Source organism: Ahaetulla prasina, chromosome 8 (assembly GCF_028640845.1).
Source record: "Ahaetulla prasina isolate Xishuangbanna chromosome 8, ASM2864084v1, whole genome shotgun sequence".
Classification (NCBI taxonomy): Eukaryota; Metazoa; Chordata; class Lepidosauria; order Squamata; family Colubridae; genus Ahaetulla; species Ahaetulla prasina.
In genome coordinates, this window is record NC_080546.1 from 78,977,632 (window position 1) to 79,001,945 (window position 24,314).

At 37.9% G+C, this 24,314-nt stretch overlaps 1 protein-coding gene across 1 annotated transcript in view; it reads right to left on the reverse strand.

Moving 5' to 3' along the window:
• The window catches only part of KIT (KIT proto-oncogene, receptor tyrosine kinase), a 153,833-nt gene that overhangs the window by 80,909 nt on the left and 48,610 nt on the right, over positions 1–24,314 (reverse strand). The window contains exons 3-5 of the mRNA XM_058192657.1: positions 14,333–14,611; positions 12,397–12,533; positions 7,737–7,896 (exon numbers count right to left, since the gene is read on the reverse strand). Of these exons, the coding sequence (XP_058048640.1) occupies positions 7,737–7,896; positions 12,397–12,533; positions 14,333–14,611 (576 nt within the window). The remainder of the gene's footprint in view (positions 1–7,736; positions 7,897–12,396; positions 12,534–14,332; positions 14,612–24,314) is intronic.

Below are 24,314 nucleotides of genomic sequence, written 5' to 3' on the forward strand. Positions count from 1 at the left end.
GGTTAAAGAGGAAAGAAATATCACCTGTGTTGGTTGTACAGAAGAAGAGTCGTGAGGATACAGTAGGAGAAGAAGCAGATAAGAGTCTTGGAAAATATGAAGCTGGATGCGGTCATCGCTATCTTTTTTTGAGTGATGAATTTAAATAGACAGCCCGAAAGAAGTGCCCGGGCATTGGCACGTCCCTCTCCCCATTCTCTTTATAGAGGCGAAACCGATGAGGATGTGGGGAAGAAGATTGTTTGTATTTTATTGTTGTTTTGTTTTGTTTTTTTCTGTTTTCTTATTGTTGTTTATATGGTAGTTTAATGTCGGGTGGTGGGGGCACAGAAAGGAAGATGCGGGATAGGATTAAAAATTTATATTTTAAATGGGAGTTATAAAAATAATGTCATGGAATGTGAAGGGTACAGGAATCAGATTAAAGAAGAAGATTGGAGCTTAAGATTAAAAGGATTTACCAGACATTTTATTTTTACAAGAAACCCATCAGAAATCTGAAGATTCAAATAGAATGTATATAAAAGGTATGCAAATATATGAAAAGCATTTGGAACTTCAAAAGCTAGAGGAGTTGCAACACTGATATCAGATAGGGTGTACTTTGAAAACATAAGGTAATTTTGGATGAAGATGGAAGATATGTAATAATTGTTGGAAATCTTAATGAGGAAAAAGTGACACTTGTTAATTTATATTTACCGAATGAAAACAAAGAGAATTTCTTGAAAAATAACAAAATTTTGGAGAATGAAAGTGTAGGAAAGTAATTGTGGCTGGGGATTTTAATTTAATCAGAGATAAAATAGACAGTACTAATCCCACCCGCTGTGGAGGAGCAAATAAAATGGGGATTTTAAATATGTGGATGCTTCGAAATGGCGTGGTTGATGTGTGGAGAGAGGTTAAAGGAATTGAGAGAGTATACACTTTTTCTAAGATATATAATACATATTCTAGAATTGATTATATTTTTCTTTCTAAAGATTTGTTGAATAATGTGGATAAGGTAGATGTGGGAATTTTAAAGATTCTGATCATGCAGAAGTTATGGTGGACTTAGATTTTAATTTTGAGAAAAAGAAGCTATTGGAGATATGACGAGAAATTGTATAAAAATGAAAAGGATAAAAAATGGATACTTAAAAAATTGGAGGAAAGTTGGAGATTAAATGATAACGGGGAGGTTAAATTTGAAATTGTTTGGGATGCGATGAAAGCGGTGTTTAGAGGAGAGTATTAAATTATCAAGTAGGAAATATAAAAATTATAAAATTAAAATGGAAAGAGATAAAATCAGATTAAAGAATTGGAAAATCAATTTTGCTTACTAAAGAAAAAAAATTCTTCAGGAGCTTAATATGTTAAGAAATAAAATGATAGAAGAAGATACAGAGTTAGTAAAAGAAATTTGAGATTTTAAATAGGAATTTTTGAATTTAGTAATAGAAATTCTAAATTATTGGCAAAGATGGCGAAAGATAAAAGAGAAGAGAGAAATTGGAGTTTTGATAGATGATAGAGGTATAAGATGTTATAAAAATTAGAGAAATGTGAAGTGGTTAGAAATTTTTTCAGAATCTATATTCAAAGAAACCAATTAATCGGGAAAATTGCAAAGCTATTTAGAAAAGTATGTGGTGAAAATTGATCAAACATATAAGGAATTGATGGAAGAAGATATAACACAAGATGAGATTAATGGAATAATACAAAAATTAAAATTAGGGAAAGCTCCAGGTGAGGATGGATTACCTGTTGAGTTTTATAAAGAATTTAAAGAATTAATAATACCAAGATTGCAAAAATTATTCAATGGAATATTACATGGTGGGGAAGTACCTTCGTCATGGAATAGAACGGTGATATCCCTAATTCCTAAACCAGATAAAGATTTAGAAAGGATTGAGTCCTATCGGCCCATTTCTTTAATTAATCAGGATGCAAAGATATTTACTGCTATTATAAGTAATAGATTAAATAGATTTATAGATAGATATATAAGTTATAATCAAGTAGGTTTTGTGAAGGGTAGATACATGAGTGATATTGTTAGAAGAGTATTAAATATTATAGATGTAGCTGAATATAATGGTGATAAAATTGGTATAGTATCATTGGATATTTTAAAGCTTTTGTTTCTGTACAATGGGAAACTATTAAAGTAATTGTGGAGGCTTTAGGCTTTGGTAATAAGTTTATACATGTTATTTCAAAATTGTACCAAAAGAGCAGTGCAAGAGTGAAGGTGAATGGAATATTAACTGAAGAGATAAAATTAGAAGCTGGTACGAGACAAGGATGTCCCCTGTCCCCAACATTATTTTTATTGGCTATGGAAATATTGACAAAAATGATAGAAAAAGATGAAGAATTAGAAGGATATAAGGGTATAAGATAAATTTGTATGGATGATACTTTAATTATTTTGAAAATGTAGAGAAAGATCTGAAAAGATATATAAGCATTTGATAGAATTTGAGGAAATGACAGGATTGAAAGTAAATTGGTCAAAGTCAGAATTATTGATGGATAGTAATGGTAATGAGTCTGAGAATATGCAAGAGCAATTTGGGATAAGGATTAAAACACATTGAAATATTTGGGTATAGTGCTTTCACTTAAGGTTAAAGAATTGAAAAAACTTAATTATGATGTGGTGATTAACGAAATTGAAAAGAAGATAGATAAATATAAAATTTTAAAGTTGTCTTGGTTTGGTAGAATTGCAATGTGTAAGATGATGTTGCTGCCTAAGTTCAACTTTTTATTCGAGATGCTACCACTAAATTTGACAGAGAAAGATATTGAAGGATATCAGAAAAACTGGATAAATTTGTAATGGTGGCAAAAGACCTAGATTAGTGAAGAAAATGTGGTATCAAAATCAAAAGGAAGGTGGATTAGGAATCCCCAAATTATTTAATTATTACTGTGCGTATGGTATCCGGATAGTGGTAAAAATATTAAAGGTGAAGATAACTATTGGAGAGACTTAGAGTTAAAGGATATAGAGAAATTTGGATCAAGGTGGTTTTAGATAAAGCAAATTTAAAATGTGTAAGTAGAAGTTATTGGTTAAAGGGATTAAGTAAAAATGTGGAATAAATTTGTTAAAATTTTAATTCGGATATAATCTTTTGGGGAGACAATTGGAATTTGGCCAATTAAAATAATATAAAACGAATGAAGTGATTAAAGAGGAAAATATAGAAATTATTAGAGATTGGATAAAAGTTATGGAAATGAAAGGAGGAATAAAGAAATTATTGAAAAATTAGGGTTAAGTTGGTTTGAAAAATACAGATAGAAAATGGACAAAAAACTAAAGGAAAATTATTCGATAAATAGATGTGAAACTGAATTTGAATATTTAGTATCTCGGATTATGAAAGATGAAATTGGGCTAAAGGGACTCGTTAGTAGGGTTTATAAGATTATAAATTCTGATGAAAAATTACAAAGAGTGATGAGGACAAATTGGGAAAAAGATCTTAATATTGAAATACCAGAATCAGATTGGAATGTGAATTGGAAGAGTAGAATAATGAGAACTTTATCTATAAGGATTAAAGAGCACAATTATAAAGTTGTTTGAAATGGTATTTGACTCCAGTAAGATTGTCACAAATGGATAAAAAATTAGTAAAAATGTTGGAGATGTGAGATGGAATTGGGGACTTATGAACATATGTGGTATAATTGTGATAAGGTTAAAAGTTTTGGCAACAATTGGAGAAAATGATATTTGAAATGATGGGGAAAGTAATAACATTGAGAGTGGAAACTATATTATTGTTGGTAATTAAGGAAATAGAATTAACAAAATATGAAAAGAATTGATTAGAATTATGATTATAATAGGTAGAATTATAATAGCTAGATATTGGAAACTAGATGTGATTTTTAGAATAGAAGAGTGGAATTCTGAAATGTGGAAATTAGCTTTAAATGATAAAATGACATGTGATATTAAAATTAGAAGTGGTGTGTATAAAGAAGATATTTTTTGGAAGACTTGGAAACCATTTGTGGACTTTGCGCTTGGAACATTGGACGCTTCAGTACCTGTACCTCGAGAACGTGGATTTTGGCAATCATGAGGATATATCCGAAGACCCAAATCTTCCTTTTATGTATAGCACAAGGGTGTAATAATGTATTTTCTTTTTGTTTGTTTGTTGCAAAAAAAGTAATTAAAAAAAAAAAAAAAGTTCGCCATCGTGGGACTAGATATAACTAGTTCCTGCCAACATTTATCATATGGCTTAGCCTCTAGAGCCCTTATCATCTTTGTTGCACTTCTCTGTACTCTTTCTGGAATCTGAACCTCTTTTTCGTATTGTATTAATTAAAATTGGATGGAATATTCCAAGCATGGTCTTGGAACTAACATTTCACGTGATCTTGATACTATACCCTCTGTTGACACAGCCTAGGATTGCATTAGGGTTTTTGTTTTGTTTTGTTTTGTGTTTTTGGTTTCTGCAGCACACTGCTGGCTCATACTTAAGTGGTTGTCCACTAGGACTCCTGGATCCCCCTCACAGTTACTGCTGTTGAATCAGGTACCGCCTATTCTATACCTGTGCATTCGAGTTTTCTTGCTTAAATGTAAACCTTACCTTTCTCACCACTGAACTGCATTGTGTTGAATAGGGCCCACTGTGTGCTGTCCCGTTCACACATACCACACGTGTAAGGCAGTGGTGGCATTCAGCCAGTTCGCATGTATCCGGGAGAACCGGTTGTTAACTTTCTAAGCAGTTCGGAGAACCGGTTGTTGGAAGAAATCTTATTCTTTTTCCCACTTTACAGGGCTAATCCTGTAAGGAAGGCAGGAAGGAAACATTCTGGTGTCTCTAGCCTAATCTTTATTGCTCTGCTTACAGAAACTGCCTCTCTACCTTATTACATTGTAACAGCTAAGGTGAAGCACCCATCAACCTGAGTGATGTTGAGTTGTCTACGCCCACACGATCACATGACCAATGAGCCACACCTACCCAGCTGGTCATTAGGGCATAGAACCGGTTGTTAAATTATTTGAATCCCACCACTGGTGTAAGGAGACTTTATTAAGGCTCCCAAGCCTGAATTGGTATTCCCCCAATGATTCCCTGTACCGGCACCAGCACAGCTCCAGTAAATTCCACAGGCTACTCAAATTAAACATAAAATAACAAGAGTTGTAAGAGACCTTGGAGGTCTTCTAGTCCAACCCCCTGCTTAGGGCGGAAACCCTATACCATTTCAGACAAATGGCTATCCAATCTCCTCTTAAAACCTTCCAGTATTGGAGCACCCACAACTTCTGAAGGCAACACTAGTCCACTTGTCCAAAAGCAAGTTCCCAAGGCAAAGGCAAGTTCCAAGAGAAAGGCAAGGCCGCAGCTAAAGAGACATGATCCAAAGGTCAAGGCAAGGAAACAAACATGTTGTTCCCAGCATCTTCTCCATCTGTCCGCTGTGCTAAATAGCCAGCTTCTGGTGCAAGAGGGGCGAGGCTGCCTCCTCGCGAGTAATCAAGCTGACCTTCACTCGTCCTGCCTTTTCTCTGCCCTAAGCGATCTTGGATTAGGAACAGAAGGCAGTTCCTCTTCCTCATCGCTTTCTGGTTGCAATTGCATGCTTTTCGCACCTGAAGCCTCAGGGCTGTCCTGCTGCAGCTGAGCTTCAGCTAAACCAGTCTCAGATGGCTGCTCGGAGGCACTGACCAACTCCCCTCCTGACATACCCGGAAAATGTTCATTCTCCTCCGAGCTGGGAGAGTCATCACACAGTGTTCAAGTCTATCAAGATCTTCTGAATCTTGAGCCTATCTTCTAAAGTGCTGGCTATTCCCCCCAGCTTGCTGTCATCTGCAAATTTAATGAGTTCCCCTTCTATCCCTTCATCTAAACCAGAGGTCTTCCAATTTGGCAGCTTTAAGACTTGTGGACTTCAATTCCCAGAATTCTCCAGCCAGCTATGCTATACAATTGCTACCAACCTGCCTTCCATTGAGGACCTGTGTACTGCACAGGTCAAAAAGAGGACTGTGAAAATATTTACAGACCCCTCACATCCTGGGCATAAACTGTTTCAACTCCTACCCTCAAAATGATAATATAGAGCACTGCACACCAGAACAACTAGACACAAGAACAGTTTCTTCCCAAATGCCATCACTCTGCTAAACAAATAATTCCCTCAACATTGTCAAACTATTCTATTCTATTCTATTCTATTCTATTCTATTCTATTCTATTCTATTCTATTCTATTCTATTCTATTCTTCATTCTATCTCTTTTTGACAAACCCATGTTGGCTTCTAGTAATAGCTTTGCTTGTTTCTAGATGTTCGCAGATTATCTTTCCCAGGATCTTCCCAGGTATTGATGTTAGGTTGATTGGTATGTAGTTTCCTGGATCCATTCCCTTCCCTCTCCTTTTTTTAAGAGAGAAATCACATCAGCTATTTTCCAATCTTCCGGTGGTTCCCCAGTGATGTTTCAGCCTAGTCCACTTCAATATGGCACCAATATAATTCTAACAAAGCACATATATGGCTTCTTCACTGACTATAGAAGCATTATCGCAAAATAATATAGACATCTTTTGCCTGCAATTACATCTTCAATCCCAATTCATACTTTATATCTGCCAGAGTTTATTTCATCTGAAAGATTTACATTATGCGGGGATCCCACTATCAAAATATAAACTAAAACTCCTAACCTAAGTTTCCTTTGGAACTGAACCATCTGCAAATCATCGCATTTCAAATGTTGAAGAATCAGCCTGGCTTTCAGATGATTTAAACAGGACACTTTTTGCATACATGCAAACTAAGCAATTCCATTCTTAACTTTGGTGCACAGTTACATGTGACTCACACAATTGTGTAAGTAGAAGCACACAGCTAATACTTGGCATGGACACATGTATTCATTCAGATGGTTTATATCCCATTTTTCAACTTGAAAATCTCTTAGGACAGCTTATCAGTGAAATACTGGTCTTTGGCACTGATCCTAGCAGAAGGTAAGTAAGATCACCTATGTTTACAATTTTGGGATGTGAACTTCCACCAGTCCCCATCAAAGGTTTGTGACAATGGCAGTCGAAACCACTTGAAAATCATAATCCTGGCCAATATGATCAAATTACGCTCAATTTCCCAAGAGTATGTATATGTAATTGGCACTTTCAAAAGAGTTTTGATCCACTTATAATTATGGCACCATGGAAATATGACTATTACTACCCTAGGACTACATACATGCACAAACTCTTCCCAAAATCCCCAAAGCTTCAACCAAAAACTATCTACCATTGACCTCACCACATTCCTAAGAGGTCTGTAAGGGGCGTGCATAAGAGCACAAACGTGCCTACCGTTCCTGTCCTATTGTTTCCTTTCGTTATATCCAATTAACACAGTTGTCATTACATACTCATACTCATATATATGCTTATATATTGTATAACTATTTCACGCTTATGCTTATATATACTGTGCAACAAACTAAATAAATAAATAAAATAAACTCAAGGAAATGTTCTTTTTACATGGACTTCGTTTTTTACAAAGAACTATCTCGGTATTGCAAAACAGGAAGTGGGAGGGTTAGAGTTAAAAACATATTGAAACATACATTTCAACATATATTCCCAAAAAAAAAATACAGTGTGTAGCTTTTGCTCTAACCCTGGCATAATGTACATATATGTCTGCGATATTAATATTTACCTATTACATTCAAGGTTAGCGTGACATTAGATGTTCCAAAAGCGTTGGTTGCTTGGCACGTGAATGCTCCAGAATCATTAACTCCCACTGAACGGATGCTCAGCCTTAATTTTTGTTCATATTCATAATCACGCACATTCTTGCTTTTGCTGGAAAGGCTCTGTCGGCAGAGGAGGGGGTAAAAAAATTAACATCTAAGATACAGTGTACACAGCATCATTCTCAAATAAATTAAAAATAGATGTAATTATAACTTCACTGTATTAATATTCATAACTTAAAACTTGGATAATAAGCCGTCATGACAAACCTGTCACTGGCATCTATCCATAGAAAACATCTATATTCTTAAAGCTGTCTTGAGGGGACAAAAATGAAAGAATAAAAATGAAGAAGTCCTCCTTAGGATTGTTCGTGGCTTTGCTCTACATCTTGCATTTGTGGTATTTGATGGTCTCTTTAGGTAATAAACAGAATGAAATTTGCCCTAAAAACATTCACTATCACGAAGTGCTTTACAAATTTAAGTCTCTCTCTCTCTCTCTCTCTCTCTCTCTCTCTCTCTCTGTGTAAATGTGTCTGTATTTTAAAACTGGTAGGTGAGCTTCTTATAATTGATAATAAGTGGAATGAGAGAAAACCAGAGAAAACCAGTAGCTCCTACAATGTTCCTGAGGGTAACACTGAAGGAATTTCAAATTCTTGGGATTCCTGGTCAAGAAATCACAGCTGTCAAACAACTGTGATTATTATTCTTTTTTAAAGTTGATGTGGACCAGTGATCCCCCTGCTGTGGAGATAACAAAAGAAGAATGTTCTATTCAAGGAAGGAAAGATCCTTTTGAGTTGGAATATCTATTTACAAACTAAGCTTTTTACTTCCTAACTGCATTCAGCAGGGAATTGGACTGTTACCAACATAGTGTTGAACGTAATTCTACCTTTTTTTTTTAACACAATGCAAATTTCAACTCTGCCCAAATATGATGATAGCTTTTTTTATTAACATGTGCTAAAGCAAATTTAGGGATGTGGTGGCTCAGTGGCTAAGATGCTGAGCTTGTCGATCGAAAGGTCAGCAGTTCAGCGGTTCGAATCCCTAGTGCTGCCATGTAACAGGGTGAGCTCCCGTTACTTGTCCCAGCTTCTGCCAACCTAGCAGTTTGAAAGCACGTAAAAATGCAAGTAGAAAAAATAGGGACCACCTTTGTTGGGAAGGTAACAGTGTTCCATGCGCCTTTGGCATTGAGTCATGCCGGCCACATGGCCAGAGATGTCTTCAGACAGCGCTGGCTCTTCGGCTTTGAAACGGAGATGAGCACCGCCCCCTAGAGTCAGGAACAACTAGCATATATGTAGGGGAACCTTTACCTTTACCTTTAAAGCAAATTTAGTTTCAAACAAAGCTAAAACTGGTTTTCGAATGTAATATTTAAAATGATATTGGAACTGCTTCAGAACTCAAGGATGTAGGCCCTGTATGGACCACATATGTTATACTGCTTTATTTCAGAATGGATAAGTTAGGTCAGTCAATAAATAACCACTTAAAACACAAGAATTATGCCAGCACCAGAGGATTAGTAGAGAATGGCCAGCAACACTCTAGGGACATATTATCCAAATTGTACTTTCTTGAGACTGTATACTTTCTCCAGCATTACAACACTGCAACAGTCTTCCTATTTACATGAGCTCCTGATTATATATTTTAATCACCGCCGTTAACAGTTGTCGGTTAAGACTGAAATGGTTGTATTCAACAACATTAGCTGAACTCTTTGAGGAAATATCCCTAGACAGTGAAATGTAACTATTTACATATTTTTAAGGTATATGAGTGATTTGAGTCTAATTCAATCCAGTCTTATCAATATTTAATTAATTTCTATGAAAATTAGAAACCAGAAAACTAGAAATTAACTGATTTCTAATTAAATCATTTCTATGCACCCATATTGTTAATGCAGCAACTTTGGGCAACTTGCAATATAATAAAAAAAATTAGAAGTGTTTTAAAAAAAAGAATTAAAATTAAAAAAAAAAGATTTTTAAAAGTTAGCAACCAAGATGGATGGGCAGCCGGGGTGTGAGTCAAACAGGAGAGCCAAGTTTTTAGATTTTTCCAGAAGGCCAGGAATATGAGGCATATCTCAACCTCTGATGGGAGAATATTCCAGAAGGTGGAGGCCACAGCAGAAAGCTGTGGTTAAAATTTAGTAGCAAGAATGGCTGCTATTAAAAGTATTTATTCAAAAATGTGTCTTTCATAGGTGCCATATTGAAACTGAATTCCTTATATATATATATAATTGACATTAGCTGGAACTTGGGAGGCAGAGAACAGATGGGAGCAGGGCCAGTCAGAATTTTTACTACCGGTTCTCTGAACTACTCAAAAAAGTCAGAACAATTAATGAGTGGAACAACTTGCCTGCAGAAGTTGTGAATGCTCCAACACTGGAAATTTTTAAGAAGATGTTGGATAACCATCTGTCTGAAGTGGCGTAAGGTTTCCTGCCTGGGCAGGGGGTTGGACTAGAAGACCTCCAAGGTCCCTTCCAACTCTGTTGTTGTTGTTGTTGTTGTTGTTGTTGTTATTTCTGCTCCAGAACTGGTCAGAACCTGTTGAAACGCACCTCTGACCAAATTCCCTGTTGAACCATTCACTAAGCAGGGCATTTATTTTTAACCATGCTTTAAAGGTAAAGGTTCCCCTCGCACATATGTGCTAGTCGTTCCGGACTCATGCTTTACTTCCACTATATGTGGTCACTTATCCCTTTCAGCAGACAGCTTTCAACTCCATCTTCACACAAAGCATTCCCTACTTCAAGCTTGCTAACTATATTGTATACTTTCTGTAACACATCCATGGTAAGCCTCCATTCTCATAGTCATGCCTTTCCCAATGACCTGGTGATGAGCAAAAATTTATGCGACACAATTTGAGAATGGTATTCTATACTCTTCTCAAATTGTGCTCCTTCTCATTTCTTGTACTCTTTCAATCATAATTCTATCAAATGCTGTCTTAGGGACAGTTAGGAAAGTTATCCTTTCTTAGGCAACCCAGAGTCGTATCAGTGATGTGGGCAGCATAGAACTTTAATTCCCCCTCTCTTTTAACGATCCTTTAATCCCTTGCATCAGGGTGGATCGGGACAACAAAATGGAGCTGAGCGTTTACTGGCCAGATGCCCTTCCTGACACCTACATGCAGCTCACAGCAGATATTTTTTCTTTGCACTCAGAGAAATATCTGCCACTACCTAGGATTGAAATCACGGCCTCCTGATTGTGGGGCAAGAGTGCCATCCCTAGGCCACTATGCCATTCTTGGCAGGGAACTTTAATAACAACAATAAATATTTCTTTTTAAAAATGCTGCTGCCGTTTTTCAATTCATTCTTGTTATCTTTCTCTTAACACAGGGGGAAAAAAAACATTCTTCCACTCACCAGGCACAATGCAATCTTCACATGCATCTTCCCAACTCCACAACTCCAAGCATTGACAGCAACTCCACATAAACTACACCCAGTTTTAGCACGTCTCCAGTTGTCTCAACTCTACCTGCACCCTTACAGTTATTCAAAATTCTCACAGTATTTAAGACTACATTTTTATTGGTTTTTTTCTTGAATGCTAACATGTGTAGCATTTGTTACAGTTCTACTCTTTGACATCAAATATCACTGACATTACATAAAAGTTTCAACCATACTTTTCCCACCAATTAGTTCGTCTCATTCAAAACCATTTTGAGGCTTTAAAAATAATCTTACCGTATTTTTCAGAGTATAAGACGCATTTTTCCACACCTAAAATAGAGTGAAAATTTGGATACATCTTATACACTAAGAGCTGCCGGCCCCCATCCTTTGACCTCCGCACATCCTCTCAAACTGAGTTTTTGGAGGCTGCAAATGCAAATACAAACAGAGAGCCTCTCAAACAGCCTCCAAAAGGCCCATTTGAGAGGTTGCCTTTGCAAAGAGAAGCTCCTTTGCAAACGGAGGTTTTGTAGCTTTTGGAACAGAGAGCCTCTCAAGCAGATTTCCCGCCCCCCTTACTTTCCTCCTCCCAAAATAAGGTCCGTCTTATAAACAGAATGTGTCTGCTCTGGAGCATCTTATACTCTGAAAAATACGATATATATTTAATTCCACTTATTATGCCATAGATTCCTGCTTCCAAAACAATTACTAATTTCCATCAAAGCTCTTTCTTTCTTTCTTTCTTTTTTTTTGCATTTTCTCTGTCTTTTAATCTTGATTATTCCCTGCTTTCTTGGATTACATTCTTTGTGATTGTATTACCTTTGAGAATTGCATACTCGTTATATTTTCCGCTCATCGTTTATTGCAGCAATTGTTTTCTTATATGCGTCTTTTTCTCATCCGTATCCTCTTTCATTTCCTCATTGTACCAAAACTTTTTTTCAATTTCTTACTTCCCATTACCTTTTCTTTGTGCAGCTGTTCTACTTTCACTTCTATTCAAGATCTGTCAATGCTATCATTCCAACAATGATGCCTTCCATGAATATTACTTTATCACAGCTAATAATTTATATCTCAGACCTGTTCTTAAGTTATATTTTCAGAAAGACTATTCTTTCAAGTACATTGGTACATATTAGGTATAATGAACTCACCGCATTGCCTTGAAAAATCCAATTAGCTTGAAGAGAGCTATCTATATCCCTGATTGTACATGTAACTTCAAATTCTTCACCTTCTTTGAGAAGCTGGATTGTTTTGGACAAGGTGATGGATGGTAAGGACTTGTGAACTAAAAAATAATCCAGATACACATTATTGTCATTATATGCAAAAAGGGGGTTGGAATTGACAGTTCTTAATCTTCCAATAAAGTATCAGGTTTGCTAAACATATTTTAAACACCGAGTCATATCACAGTTGTACTTTCATCCAAATAAAAATGTAAGAACATTTACAGGCACTACGTAACAAACACAGATAATAAGCCTGCCCTGTATTTTATCTTGCAAAAAGACTGAAAGTAAATTAGGAATCTTATCGAAATACCATTTTATAAGGCTACAATTCACAATCTTGAATCCATTGATAGGATATGAGAATATCCTATCAATGGCCTCTGTGGCTCAGACTGGTAAGACAGTCTGTTATTAACAGCAGCTGCCTGCAATTACTGCAGGTTCAAGCCCCACCAGGCCCAAGGTTGACTCAGCCTTCCATCCTTTATAAGGTAGGTAAAATGAGGACCCAGATTGTTGGGGGCAATAAGTTGACTTTGTATATAATATACAAATGGATGAAGACTATTGCTTGACATAGTGTAAGCCGCCCTGAGTCTTCGGAGAAGGGCGGGATATAAATGCAAATTAAAAAAAAATATCTATTAGCATGAAATATTTTCCCAATTATCTTGCCACAAAAAAGAGGGAGTCAAGCTATTCTCCAAAGCACCTGAGGGCAGGACAAGAAGCAATGGGTGGAAACTAATCAAGGAGAGAAGCAACTTAAGAACTAAGGAGAAATTTCCTGACAGTAAGAACCATTAATCAGTGGAACAACTTGCCTCTAGAAGTTGTGAATGCTCCAACACTGGAAATTTTTAAGAAGATGTTGGATAACCATTTGTCTGAAGTGGTGTAGGGTTTCCTGCCTGGGCAGGGGGTGTGACTAGAAGGTCTCCAAGATTCCTTCCAACTCTATTATTCCATTCCATCTTAGATAGAAGGCAGTCCTTGACTTATGATCATAACTGAGGCCAGAATTTCTGTTGCTAAGCTAGACATTTGTTAATGGAATTTTCCCCCAATTTATGACCTTTCTTGCCACAGTTGTTACAGTGAATCACTGGAGTTGTTAAGTTAGTAACTCGGTTGTTAAGCCAATCTGGTTTCCCCACTGACTCTGCTTGTCACAAAAGGGGATCACATGACCTTGGAAATACTGCAACCGTCATAAATATGAGTCAATTGCCAAGCGTCTGAAGTCTGAACAGGTGACCACGGGGATGCTGCAACAGTTGTGTGAAAAATGGTCGTAAGTCACTTTTTTCAGTGCCGTTGTAACCTTGAAGTGGTCACTAAACTGGCTGTCAAATCGAGAACTACCTGTAAACTAGATACTTTCAGGGTTCCAGGTAATGCCCCCAACGAAAGAAAACTCTGAGTTTCCTCAAAGTTACATTTTATTAGAGGTGTCGTATTGGCACATCTGGGAAAATCTGAATCTGAAAGCTTCCAGGTTTTTCCCACCCAGAAGAAAGTCCAAGTCCCTGCACCAGCACCCACATGTCCATCACATGGTCCAATCAAAGCACCATCCCAACTGGAGATGCCACCCAGTTCCAGCCCTCCAGGTGCAGGGCAGGATGTCCTTGACTCTCTGAGAAAGGAATGTTATTATGACTACATATCACCCTGGCTCCATACAATCCCCCCTCCCAGTTTCTCACAATACTAAATGCGGCAGCCCTGAAGATCCAAAGTGAAAGATGTCTTCCAGGACTGACAGATACACTGTTTGCCAAGCTGTACAAAAAAAAAAAGATGGTACGGCTGTAACGGATATTTGAGTTCGGCTGAATGTATTTTTTACCTGCTCTCACCATAAGTGTTATATCTTTTGATTGTTTTTCAACTCCATCTTGTTGGGCCACGCACCAGTAGCAACCTAGAAATGATCTCTGTACGTGTTTTATGGTGATGCCTTTCTGAGGATCGGGAACTAACGTCATATTCTCAGGCAGAGGTTTGTGATGACATCTTTTCAAGGTGAAATTGGAAACACCTGGATCGGTCACCGGGCAGACAATGAGAGCATCACTGTCCTCCCTTCCAAAGACTGTGGGTCTATGAAAGAAGAGAACCCTTGGATCTGTAATAAAAATTAAAAAAGAAAAAGACATTAAAACAGAGGAATTCCTACAAAGGTATAATGAGCCACGTTTAAATTTGTGGGATATTTTTCTTTCTTTCTTTTTTTTTTGAAATTTTTTATTTTATTTTATACACAAACAAATACATAATACACACATCCTCACATCCTGGACATAAACTGTTTCAACTCCAACCCTCAGAAAAACGCTATAGAGCACTGCACACCAGAACAACTAGAGACAAGAACAGTTTCTTCCCGAACGCCATCACTCTGCTAAACAAATAATTATCTCAACACTGTCAAACTATTTACTAAATCTGCACTACTAATAATCTTCTCATTGCTCCCATCTCACCCATTTCCTTCCACTTATGACTGTAACTTTGTTGCTTGTATCCATACGATTTATACTGATATTGTTTCCTGATTGCTTATTTGTAGCCTATGACTATCATTAAGTGTTGTATCATTAAGTGTTAAATTTGTACCCTATGACTATCATTGTTGTAAGTGTTGTACCTTGATGAAGGTGTCTTTTCTTTTATGTACACTAAGAGCATATGCACCAAGACAAATTCCTTGTGTGTCCAATCACACTTGGCCAATAAAAAAATCTATTTTATTCTATTCTATTCCTTCTATGTGACATCTCAGTGTTTTCTCCGTATCTTCAGATCTCCGTATCTGTTGTTTTTTCTGTCTTCATTCACGCTTAATATATTGCAACATTTTTCCAAACATATACTATTCTAATTATACCATTCTCTTACATAACTATTAATTAGTTTATCTATATCTCTTTTCCAGCCAATGGTAAAATTGATCCCATATCTTAAAATATTCTGAAATTCGTGGGATATCTTGAATAGCGTTTAATTTGGATCCGATATTGTTGTATACTTTCATGTTTCTTTTTTTCATCCTGCAGCGATAGTTGCATTAGAAGCTATTTTTTTTATATGTGCATATTTAACGTTTCCTCCATATGGAGCATCAATGAAATGTCAGAATTTTCTGGAAATTCTTCACTGACTCTGGGCTTGCTAACTGGAAGTAATTCCAAGGAAGAGATAACTAAGTTTACCTTTGGCAGATGAGGAGAAATTAAGGAAGTCAGTATTTTAACAAAGGTAGCTATTAAAATTTAAAACAGTATGGCTAATGATGCTCCATCCAACTATCCACTCCTTTCATCCAGCAAGTCTTACATGTTCCTCTTAGCCAGGCAGCCTGGACGTTCTTGAAGTTGAATCCCAAGGATATATGAAATTGTCATAGAGTGATTCCTCAGCAAACTACGAAAAGCTTCCAGGAGCAGATTTTGTTTCTAGAATCCATCAGAGTTTTCCTGGTTTTAGTCTTCATGTGCCTTAGTCTCCATCATGCTGGAGAGAAAGACATATGAAGAACGGTCGCAGGAATTGGATATGGCTAGTCTAGAGAAAAGAAGAACTAGGGGTGACATGATAACAGTATTCTAATATTTGAGGGACTGCCACAAAGGAGAGAAGAGGGGATCAACTTATTTTCCAAAGCACCAGACAGCCGGACAAGAAACAATGGATGTAAACTAACAAAGGAGAGAAGCAACCTAGAATTAAGAAGAAACTTCCTAACAGTGAGAACAATTAATCCATTGTTTAATTGATTAATTAAAATCAATTTGCCTTCAGAGGTTGTGAGAGTTTCATCACTGGAGGTTTTTAAGAAGAGACTGGATAGTCACTTGTCTAAATGGTACAAGGCCGTGATGGCAAACCTATGGCACGCGTGCCAGAGGTGGCACGCGGCCCCATATCTGTGGGCACGTGACTGTTGTCCTAGCTGAGCTCCAATGCACATGTCCACACTGGCCAGCTGATTTTCGGGCCTTCTAGGCCCACTAGAAATTGGGAAAACAGCTGTTTCCCGCCTCCGGAGGCCCTCCAGGGGGGAAGGCCGTATTCACCCTCCCCAGGCTCCTAGAATGCCTCTGGAGCCTGGGGAGGGTGAAAAACGGGCCTATGGGGCCCACTGTGCCATCGCATGCCAAAAGTGAGGGAGCGCGGAGGGTGTGTGTGTCATGTGCGCATGTGTGGGGGGTTGGGGCAGATTGAGTTATAGGTGTGGGCACGTGTGCGTGCGAACCGCTCCACACTCCCTTGCTTTTGGCACACTATGGCAAACAGGTTAGCCATCAGTGGTATAAGGTTTTCTGCTTGAGCAGGGGGTTGGGTTAGGAGACCTCTAAGGTCCCTTCCAGTTCTATTCTGATTGACCGATTTGTTTTTTTATCAGGCCCTTCTTCTGGGTCCTGCCAGATGTATCTCCTTAGCGGACGGGACCTGCAACATTCCTTGCCTCCCCACTCTAGTGGGTTGGGTAGATGTGACCGGCAAGAGACGGTCCCTTAGCCAGATAGCCATACATATATACCGTGTTTCCCCGAAAATAAGACCTTGTCTTATATTTTTTTTAAACATTGAAATAAGCGCTTGGCCTTTATTGCCATGCGCTCAAAAGCCCGATTGGGCTTATTATCAGGGGATGTCTTATTTTGGGGGCAAACATATATGCATATATGCCAGCATGGAGGGGAGAATGATACAAACAGCACTAAAATGATGTGATGCAAACCTCACTCCTTTTCTGTACATCACAGTTGGCCTCTGAAGGCCAGCTGCTTGTAGTTCGATGCTGCCATGCTAGCAGCTGTCATCATTCTAATAAAGCAGAAGCACCCAGTAGAATACTACAGTGCACTGTCTTATAAATAAGTCAACTCCCTTGTCTTAAGCCTGACATTGTACTGATGAACGGTCTCATGCAAATCTTTTCAGTCACAATCAATTTTAAAGTCTATTCAGACATTAGGCAAGGGATTAAAAGTCACCTGGGACTAGTGAAAATGAACCCAGTCCAACTACGTGGAGCTGCTGATCTGTGATCACCAAAAGCACCCCTACTTTCAGCAGTGATGTCCGTCCCAAGGAGAGCTCATACAAGGGACTCCCCCCCCATCCTCAATTCCTCTACATGCAGAGTTTTAAACACAAAGGCTTCCTTGGGTCAGATGCTGAAGTTGAAAGGAAAGACATGGCTTAGAAGGTGAGACCTTGTCTGTGTGACTTTCAAAAGATTAGGCTTATCACTGCTGTCCAAATCAAGGCATTAACTCTATCGAATGCCTCAGTTCATTCTCTCTCCCTCCCTCCCTCCCTCCCTTTCTCGCTCTCTCCCTTTCTCTTTCTCTCCTTTCTCTTCCCCCTTCTCTCTCTCTCCTCTCTCTGCCCCTTTCTCTCTCTCTCTCTCCTCTCCCTTCTCTCTCCTTTCACTCCTCCTTTCTTGCTTTCTCTCTCTCCCCCTTTCTCTCTCTCCCTTTCTCTCTCCCCTTCTCTCTCCCCCTTTCTCTCTCTCTCCTCTCTTTCCCCCTTTCTTTTTTTTCTCTCTCTCTCCCTCCCTCCCTCTCTCTTTTTTTTTGTGTGGTCTGATGAAGGCCCCTCTTTCTCAACCCACAGATCCATCTGCTTTTAGCAAAATGGGAGGAACTGAATGACAGCTTGTCCAGGTTCTGATTAAAATTCCTACTAAGTTTAAATATATATATATATATATATATATATATATATATATATATATATAGGTCTTTGTTATTCGGGTTTCTGAAAATTGGAAGTGTCTTCCAATTTTACGAGGGAGAAAACCCGAATAACCAAAGACCTACATACAAACACCCGCGAAAACCTCAGAAAACATATATATATATGTGTGTGTGTGTGTGTGTGTGTGTGTGTGTGTGTGTGTGTGTGTGTGTGTGTATTAACGATTATGATCTCTGCTTTTGGATTTCAACAGAAATAAAGGTTTTAAGTCGAGAATGACTTACATTGTTGCTCACCCTACGCAAGATCAGAAGAAATATTACAACTGCATCTTTCCTTAATAGAAATCAATGAGCTGCTTTTAATTTCTGGGGGGACAGTATCACAGATGAAATGGTATCGTTCTGATACACCTTCACAATCACAACAATTAATATATATTTTTTTGCTCCCGTTTTTCGTATCGTCCTAACCTGTCTGGTAAGTGGTGGAAAATAAGGGAAGTATTTCCTATAAAGTTCCATTACCTCCTCTTTGTTTAGACATTGGTTAGAAAGGTACCTTACACAATAAAATTCACATTTCAGTAGACTGCTATGAATAGATTTTTCCATTTCACAGATTGTTTAATCCCTTCTTAATTGAGCAGAACATTAATAGAACTTAATTGATAACAAAGTTGTATTCTTTTTGGCAAACCACTCTCTTCCCAACCCACATCCTCAACTTTTTGATAAAGTGCTGAGATATCTTTCTTGCTTGTTTATTTGCCAGAAGATGGTACATATATGTGTGTTTGCTCCTCCTTTATTTTTTTCATCCAATTTACATGATGGGATTGTGGGATTTATGGAAAAGCAGTATAGAAATATTGTTAATATTTTTTTTTAAAAAAATATTATCTAGAATGGTAACAAAATTCTTATACTCCTACATTTGCTTGGTGGTAAAGTCTATAGACTTGTTGGGCCTAAGTAGGTAATAGGAAACTCAGTCAGTGTAAAAACAAACAAACTTTATTAGAACAGCTGAGAATTAATTCATTCTCAGTGTAGTTCAACTAAATTAAAGCAAATTCCTCTCAACACAAATTCCTCAGTCCAATCACCAACCTTGGTCCAACTAGGCAAACTGCCAAAGGCTTGGCAAAAGTTCAGAAGACATCAATACAAAACAAATGCAACAAGACAAAGCTATCAACATTGTTTTCCAGCAAACAGTCCAAACGCCGTTGCTGGTCTTTTAAGCCTTATGGGAGGGGCCAATCATCTCTTGGCCCTACTCCCGAGTCGTCCTCTTTGCTTGAGCTACTCTTGCCTTCTGGCAGCTCTTCTCATGCGTGCACTAAGAAAAGGCTCCTCCTGTTCCTCTGCCACACTACTGTCAGCCTCTGGAGGCTCTGGAGTCCGCACATCACTCCCCGATGGCCCTGGCCCCACCTCTGCCTCCGACGCAGAGCCCTCATCCGGGCCTTCCCCAGCCTCCAGGACTGGCCCATGCTCTTCCTCAGCCTCATCGCTGTCTGACTCAGTTGCCAGCTCCGCAGGCTGCTGGCGGACCACAAGAAGACTCAGCACCACAGAAAAGAGGTTTTTTTCCCCCTAGATTTGAAATTATTCAGTAAGCTGAATGCTATACCCAAATATCGTTAAAGGGCACTATTTCCAATAGTGTTTAAAAAAAAAAAAAGGTAAAAAGCAGCATCAGAAAATAATGGATTTTCAAGCAAAATATCGTCAGGTTCCCATACCTAGACCCTGCTAAACGATGTATTTACTTATGCGGGAAAAAAAGTCACTGATTGAAATCTCCTAATAATTGTTCCAGATTATTTTGTATCAACAAAACAATCCATTCATTCATCCAAATGCCAGTTACTGGCTGATGAAGAAACATAAAACTACACACACGCATGTGTGGACCGGTCCTTAAAACATGCCAGCGGAAGATTATGGATGTTCTGGCAAAACACAGGACTTACTTTTGTTGATGCTTCCAAAAATCCCTTTAGAACTATAAAAGCCCACAGAACAGCTGCCCACTTCCCCACAGGACTCATCAGAAACCCATAATCTCAACCTTCTCATCTTTTATTTCATTCTAGTCTCAAAAGCCTTTGGCTTCACTGGGGCAGCGTTCCAATCCGCATATATAGACAGAGACAGTCTGAATATCAACAAGAATAGAATATAATTTTTTATTGGCCAAGTGTGATTGGACACACAAGGATTTTGTCTTTGGTACATATGCTCTCAGTGTACATAAAAGAAAAGATACCTTCAACAAGGTACAACAGGAGATGAATAGAGATAGATAGATAGGAAGGAAGGAAGGAAGGAAGGAAGGAAGGAAGGAAGGAAGGAAGGAAGGAAGGAAGGAAGGACATGGATAGAAGGAAAGAGCTGAATAGAGGAAGGAAGGAAGTCTAACTGAGTACCAGCCAATCAACTATGGTTATAGGGAAATCTCAGTAGAATAGAATAGAATAGAATAGAATAGAATAGAATAGAATAGAATAGAATAGAATAGAATAGAATAGATTTTTTTATTGGCCAAGTGTGATTGGACCCACCAGGAATTTGACTTGGTGCATACACTCTCAGTGTACGTAAAAGAAAAGATACCATCATCAAGGTACAACACTTACAACACTTAATGATAGTCATAGGGTACAAGAAGACCAATCTCCACAGGACCTTTTTGGAGCCACGCCGCTCAAGGCAAATTTCGAATAAAAAAATCCTACGGAGTTAATTCTTTATGGATGCTGCATCTGGTTTTCGCATGTATGATAACAAATGGAAGCTGCGTAGTAGTAGCTATGTAGTAGTAGAAGACGTGCTATGGTGGGCATCTGTGGTACTTTTCTGCGGCCAAAATTCTTTCAGCCTTCCAGAAGGCCATGAAAACCTGTGTTGCTGGTTTTTTTTATACCCAGGGACTGGAACTGAGTGAGGAAGTTTGAGCTTGGTTGTTGGGGCTCCCAAGGGATGAAGTTTTGGTTGTGTTTTATAGATTTGTGGCTTGTGGTTTTTATAGTATGGGGGTTTTATTATTGTGGGCTGCCCAGACTTGGGTTTTAAAATAGGCAGCCATGCAAATATTTTAAGAAAGAAAGAAAGAAAGAAAGAAAGAAAGAAAGAAAGAAAGAAAGAAAGGAAGGAAGGAAGGAAGGAAGGAAGGAAGGAAGGAAGGAAGGAAGGAAGGAAGAAAGAAAGAAAGAAAGAAAGAAAGAAAGAAAGAAAGAAAGAAAGAAAGAAAGAAAGAAAGAAAGAAAGTAAGTAAGTAAGTAAGTAAGTAAGTAAGTAAGTAAGTAAGTTAGATCCCAGAATTCGGTCCTAAAATTTAACTTGGGTGAAAATAACATCTTTCAACATTGATGTCGGAAAAGGACGGGGGTGGGGGGGGAATTGTGGAGACATTTTTCATTTTCATTTTTCTTCACTGAAGAAAGTACCCTCACTAGACGGTTGGTACATATGAGTCAGCCATAAAAGTTCTGCACTAGAAACCCATAATTATATTCAGCATCCCCTTGGCTTCAAATGCCATGCTCTCTAACATGCCAGTTGAAAGGCACAGAGAAATCAAGCAATAGTCAGTTATCTAAATATTCCAAAATTAAAAAAAAAAACAAGTAGATATTTCTTCACTAATACAAGGAGAAAAACTAGGCCTATTAATCCTAGTTCTCTGATCTCACAGCAGAAGGCAGAGATGCCCTGCCCATATCTAATTCCAGTGGCTACAGGATCAATTACACTCACCCATATTTTTTTTTGACTAAATCAGAATAGAATGGAAACTCACCCAGCTAATGCCTGACCATTATCTATGCTTTCATTTTCCTGGCTAGTCTAGATAAACCATTAAATGCCAGTCAAGCATATCTCATGCCCTCATTTATTTATCATCTATCGGGCATGACAGAGGCTGTTAGACAATCAGTTTTACCACCCTGGGTAGAAGACAGAATCTATGGCTATGTTGGGTTGAAGGAGGCAACCTATGCACGGGGCAAAATCTTCTGCAGGTTTAATCAGAAGTCATACTGGATTCAATCAGTCTTACACCCAGGGGTGAAATCCAAAAGGTTCTGACAGGTTCTGGAGAACTGGCAGCGGAAATCTTGAGCTGTTCGGAGAACCGGCAAATACCACCTCTGGCTGGCCCCAGGAGTGGGGAGGGATTGGGGATTTTGCAATATCCTTCCCCCAGGAATAGGGAGGGAATGGGGATTTTGCAGTATCCTTCCCCTGCCACACCCACCAAGCCACACCCACAGAACCGGTAGTGAAAAAGTGTATTTTGATTACGGTTTTTGAAGCCAAAGTAATAAGCAAGGCCTGTTCTAAAGACATCAGGTGATTTCCTGCCACTAACTTCCCTTGTGTCCTGAAAAAAAGGACTCCTTATTTCAGAATAAAATAAAGAGGTCTTGCTCATGTTCTTCTTACATAATGCATCAGTCCATTTTGTTATTAATTGGGATAATACTACTACACACTTAGTAGGGTAGATATGTTCCAGATCGTTTCTCTAACATAATGCTATCGTAGGAGGGGTGCCTTCTATATCAGGAGACTTAATTTTATTCGGGGTCTTTTTCCCTAGCCAAACAAATTTTGTTGTTATTTTATTTCACTCTTCAAAGAATTTCTTTCCTAATTTGTTTGAAGTAGAATTTTTGGTAATATATACATTTCTGTATACATTTCTGGACTGGCCTGATTTTTAAATTTTTAAATTTTAATTGTGGGTTTTAAATTGTTGTAATTTGTATGGGGTGTAATGTTATTTTAAATTTCTGGTATATTTGAATCAGTTTTTTAAGGGTTGTTTTAATTATGGCGTATATTTCTGTTTTGTATTTTACTTACCTATTCACCGCCCTGAGTCCTTCGGGAGAAGGGCGGTATACAAATTAAAACATCATCATCATCATCATCATCATCATCATCATCATCATCATTATTATTACTACTACTACTACTACTACTACTACTACTACTATTATTATTATTATTTCAATTGTGGCTATATTAAAACTGTTACAAGATAGCAGAAACAAAGGTGGTTTTGGACTCCTTGACTGGGAGTTATATTATCAAGCAGCAGCAGTGACTTGGATAAAGGACTGGATAAATCTAAAAAATAAAAGGATATTGACAATAAGAGGGTCACCATTTACAATTAGGCTGGCGTGCATTTATCTGGGAGGGAAAAAATAAAACACATATTTATTTCCAGAGACACCAAGTCCGAGAAGCCCTTTTACATGTAGGGGGGAGAAATGAAGAAAAATCATTATATTAAAATACCAATTTAGCTATCAACCATGGAGGTATTGATATACCCTAATATATTGGACTTAGATAAAACAGTAAGGTACAAAGATTTATTAGATAATCAAGGGAAATTAAAAACAAATCAAGAATTAAAACATCAAGGAATAGATATAGATTGGTGGCTGTATCTGCAAATCCAGGCAAGTTATAAAAAAGATCTAGAAAAAATACGGCTTTATAAGGAACAACAAGAGCATGATAAAATAGTACAGGGAACGAAGGAAAAAAAAATAACAAAAGCATACAACTATTTCTTGAGATTTAAAATGGAAGAAGAAACAGTCAAAGAAACTATGATAATTTGGGCAAAGAATTTCAGTTATACTATCGAATGGAGAGTACTGGGAAAAATTGCAGGGGGGGGGATTATAAACTAACGATGTTGGCAGCATATAAAGAAAATTTATATAAAATGTTTTAGCACTGGCATTTACCCCCAGCAAGACTGGCAAAAGTATTCCCAAATAGATCAGCAGAATGCGGGAAATGCAGGCACAAGCAAGGCACATTTTTTCATATGTGGTGGACATGTCCAGAAGTCAGGAAATATTGGACCAAAATATGAAAATGGCCAGAGGAAATTATGAAACAACAAATAAGAGTTAAAACCGGAACTATTTTTATTAGGTATAGTAAGAGGAAATTATTGTATATCTGGAGACCTGCCCTAATTTGGATGGCCCTGACTCTGTTGGCATTTTGGAACCCCTTAAAAATCTAGCTCTTTTGCTGCAGGCTTTAGAATCAGGATATCAATGCAATATAGTTTGA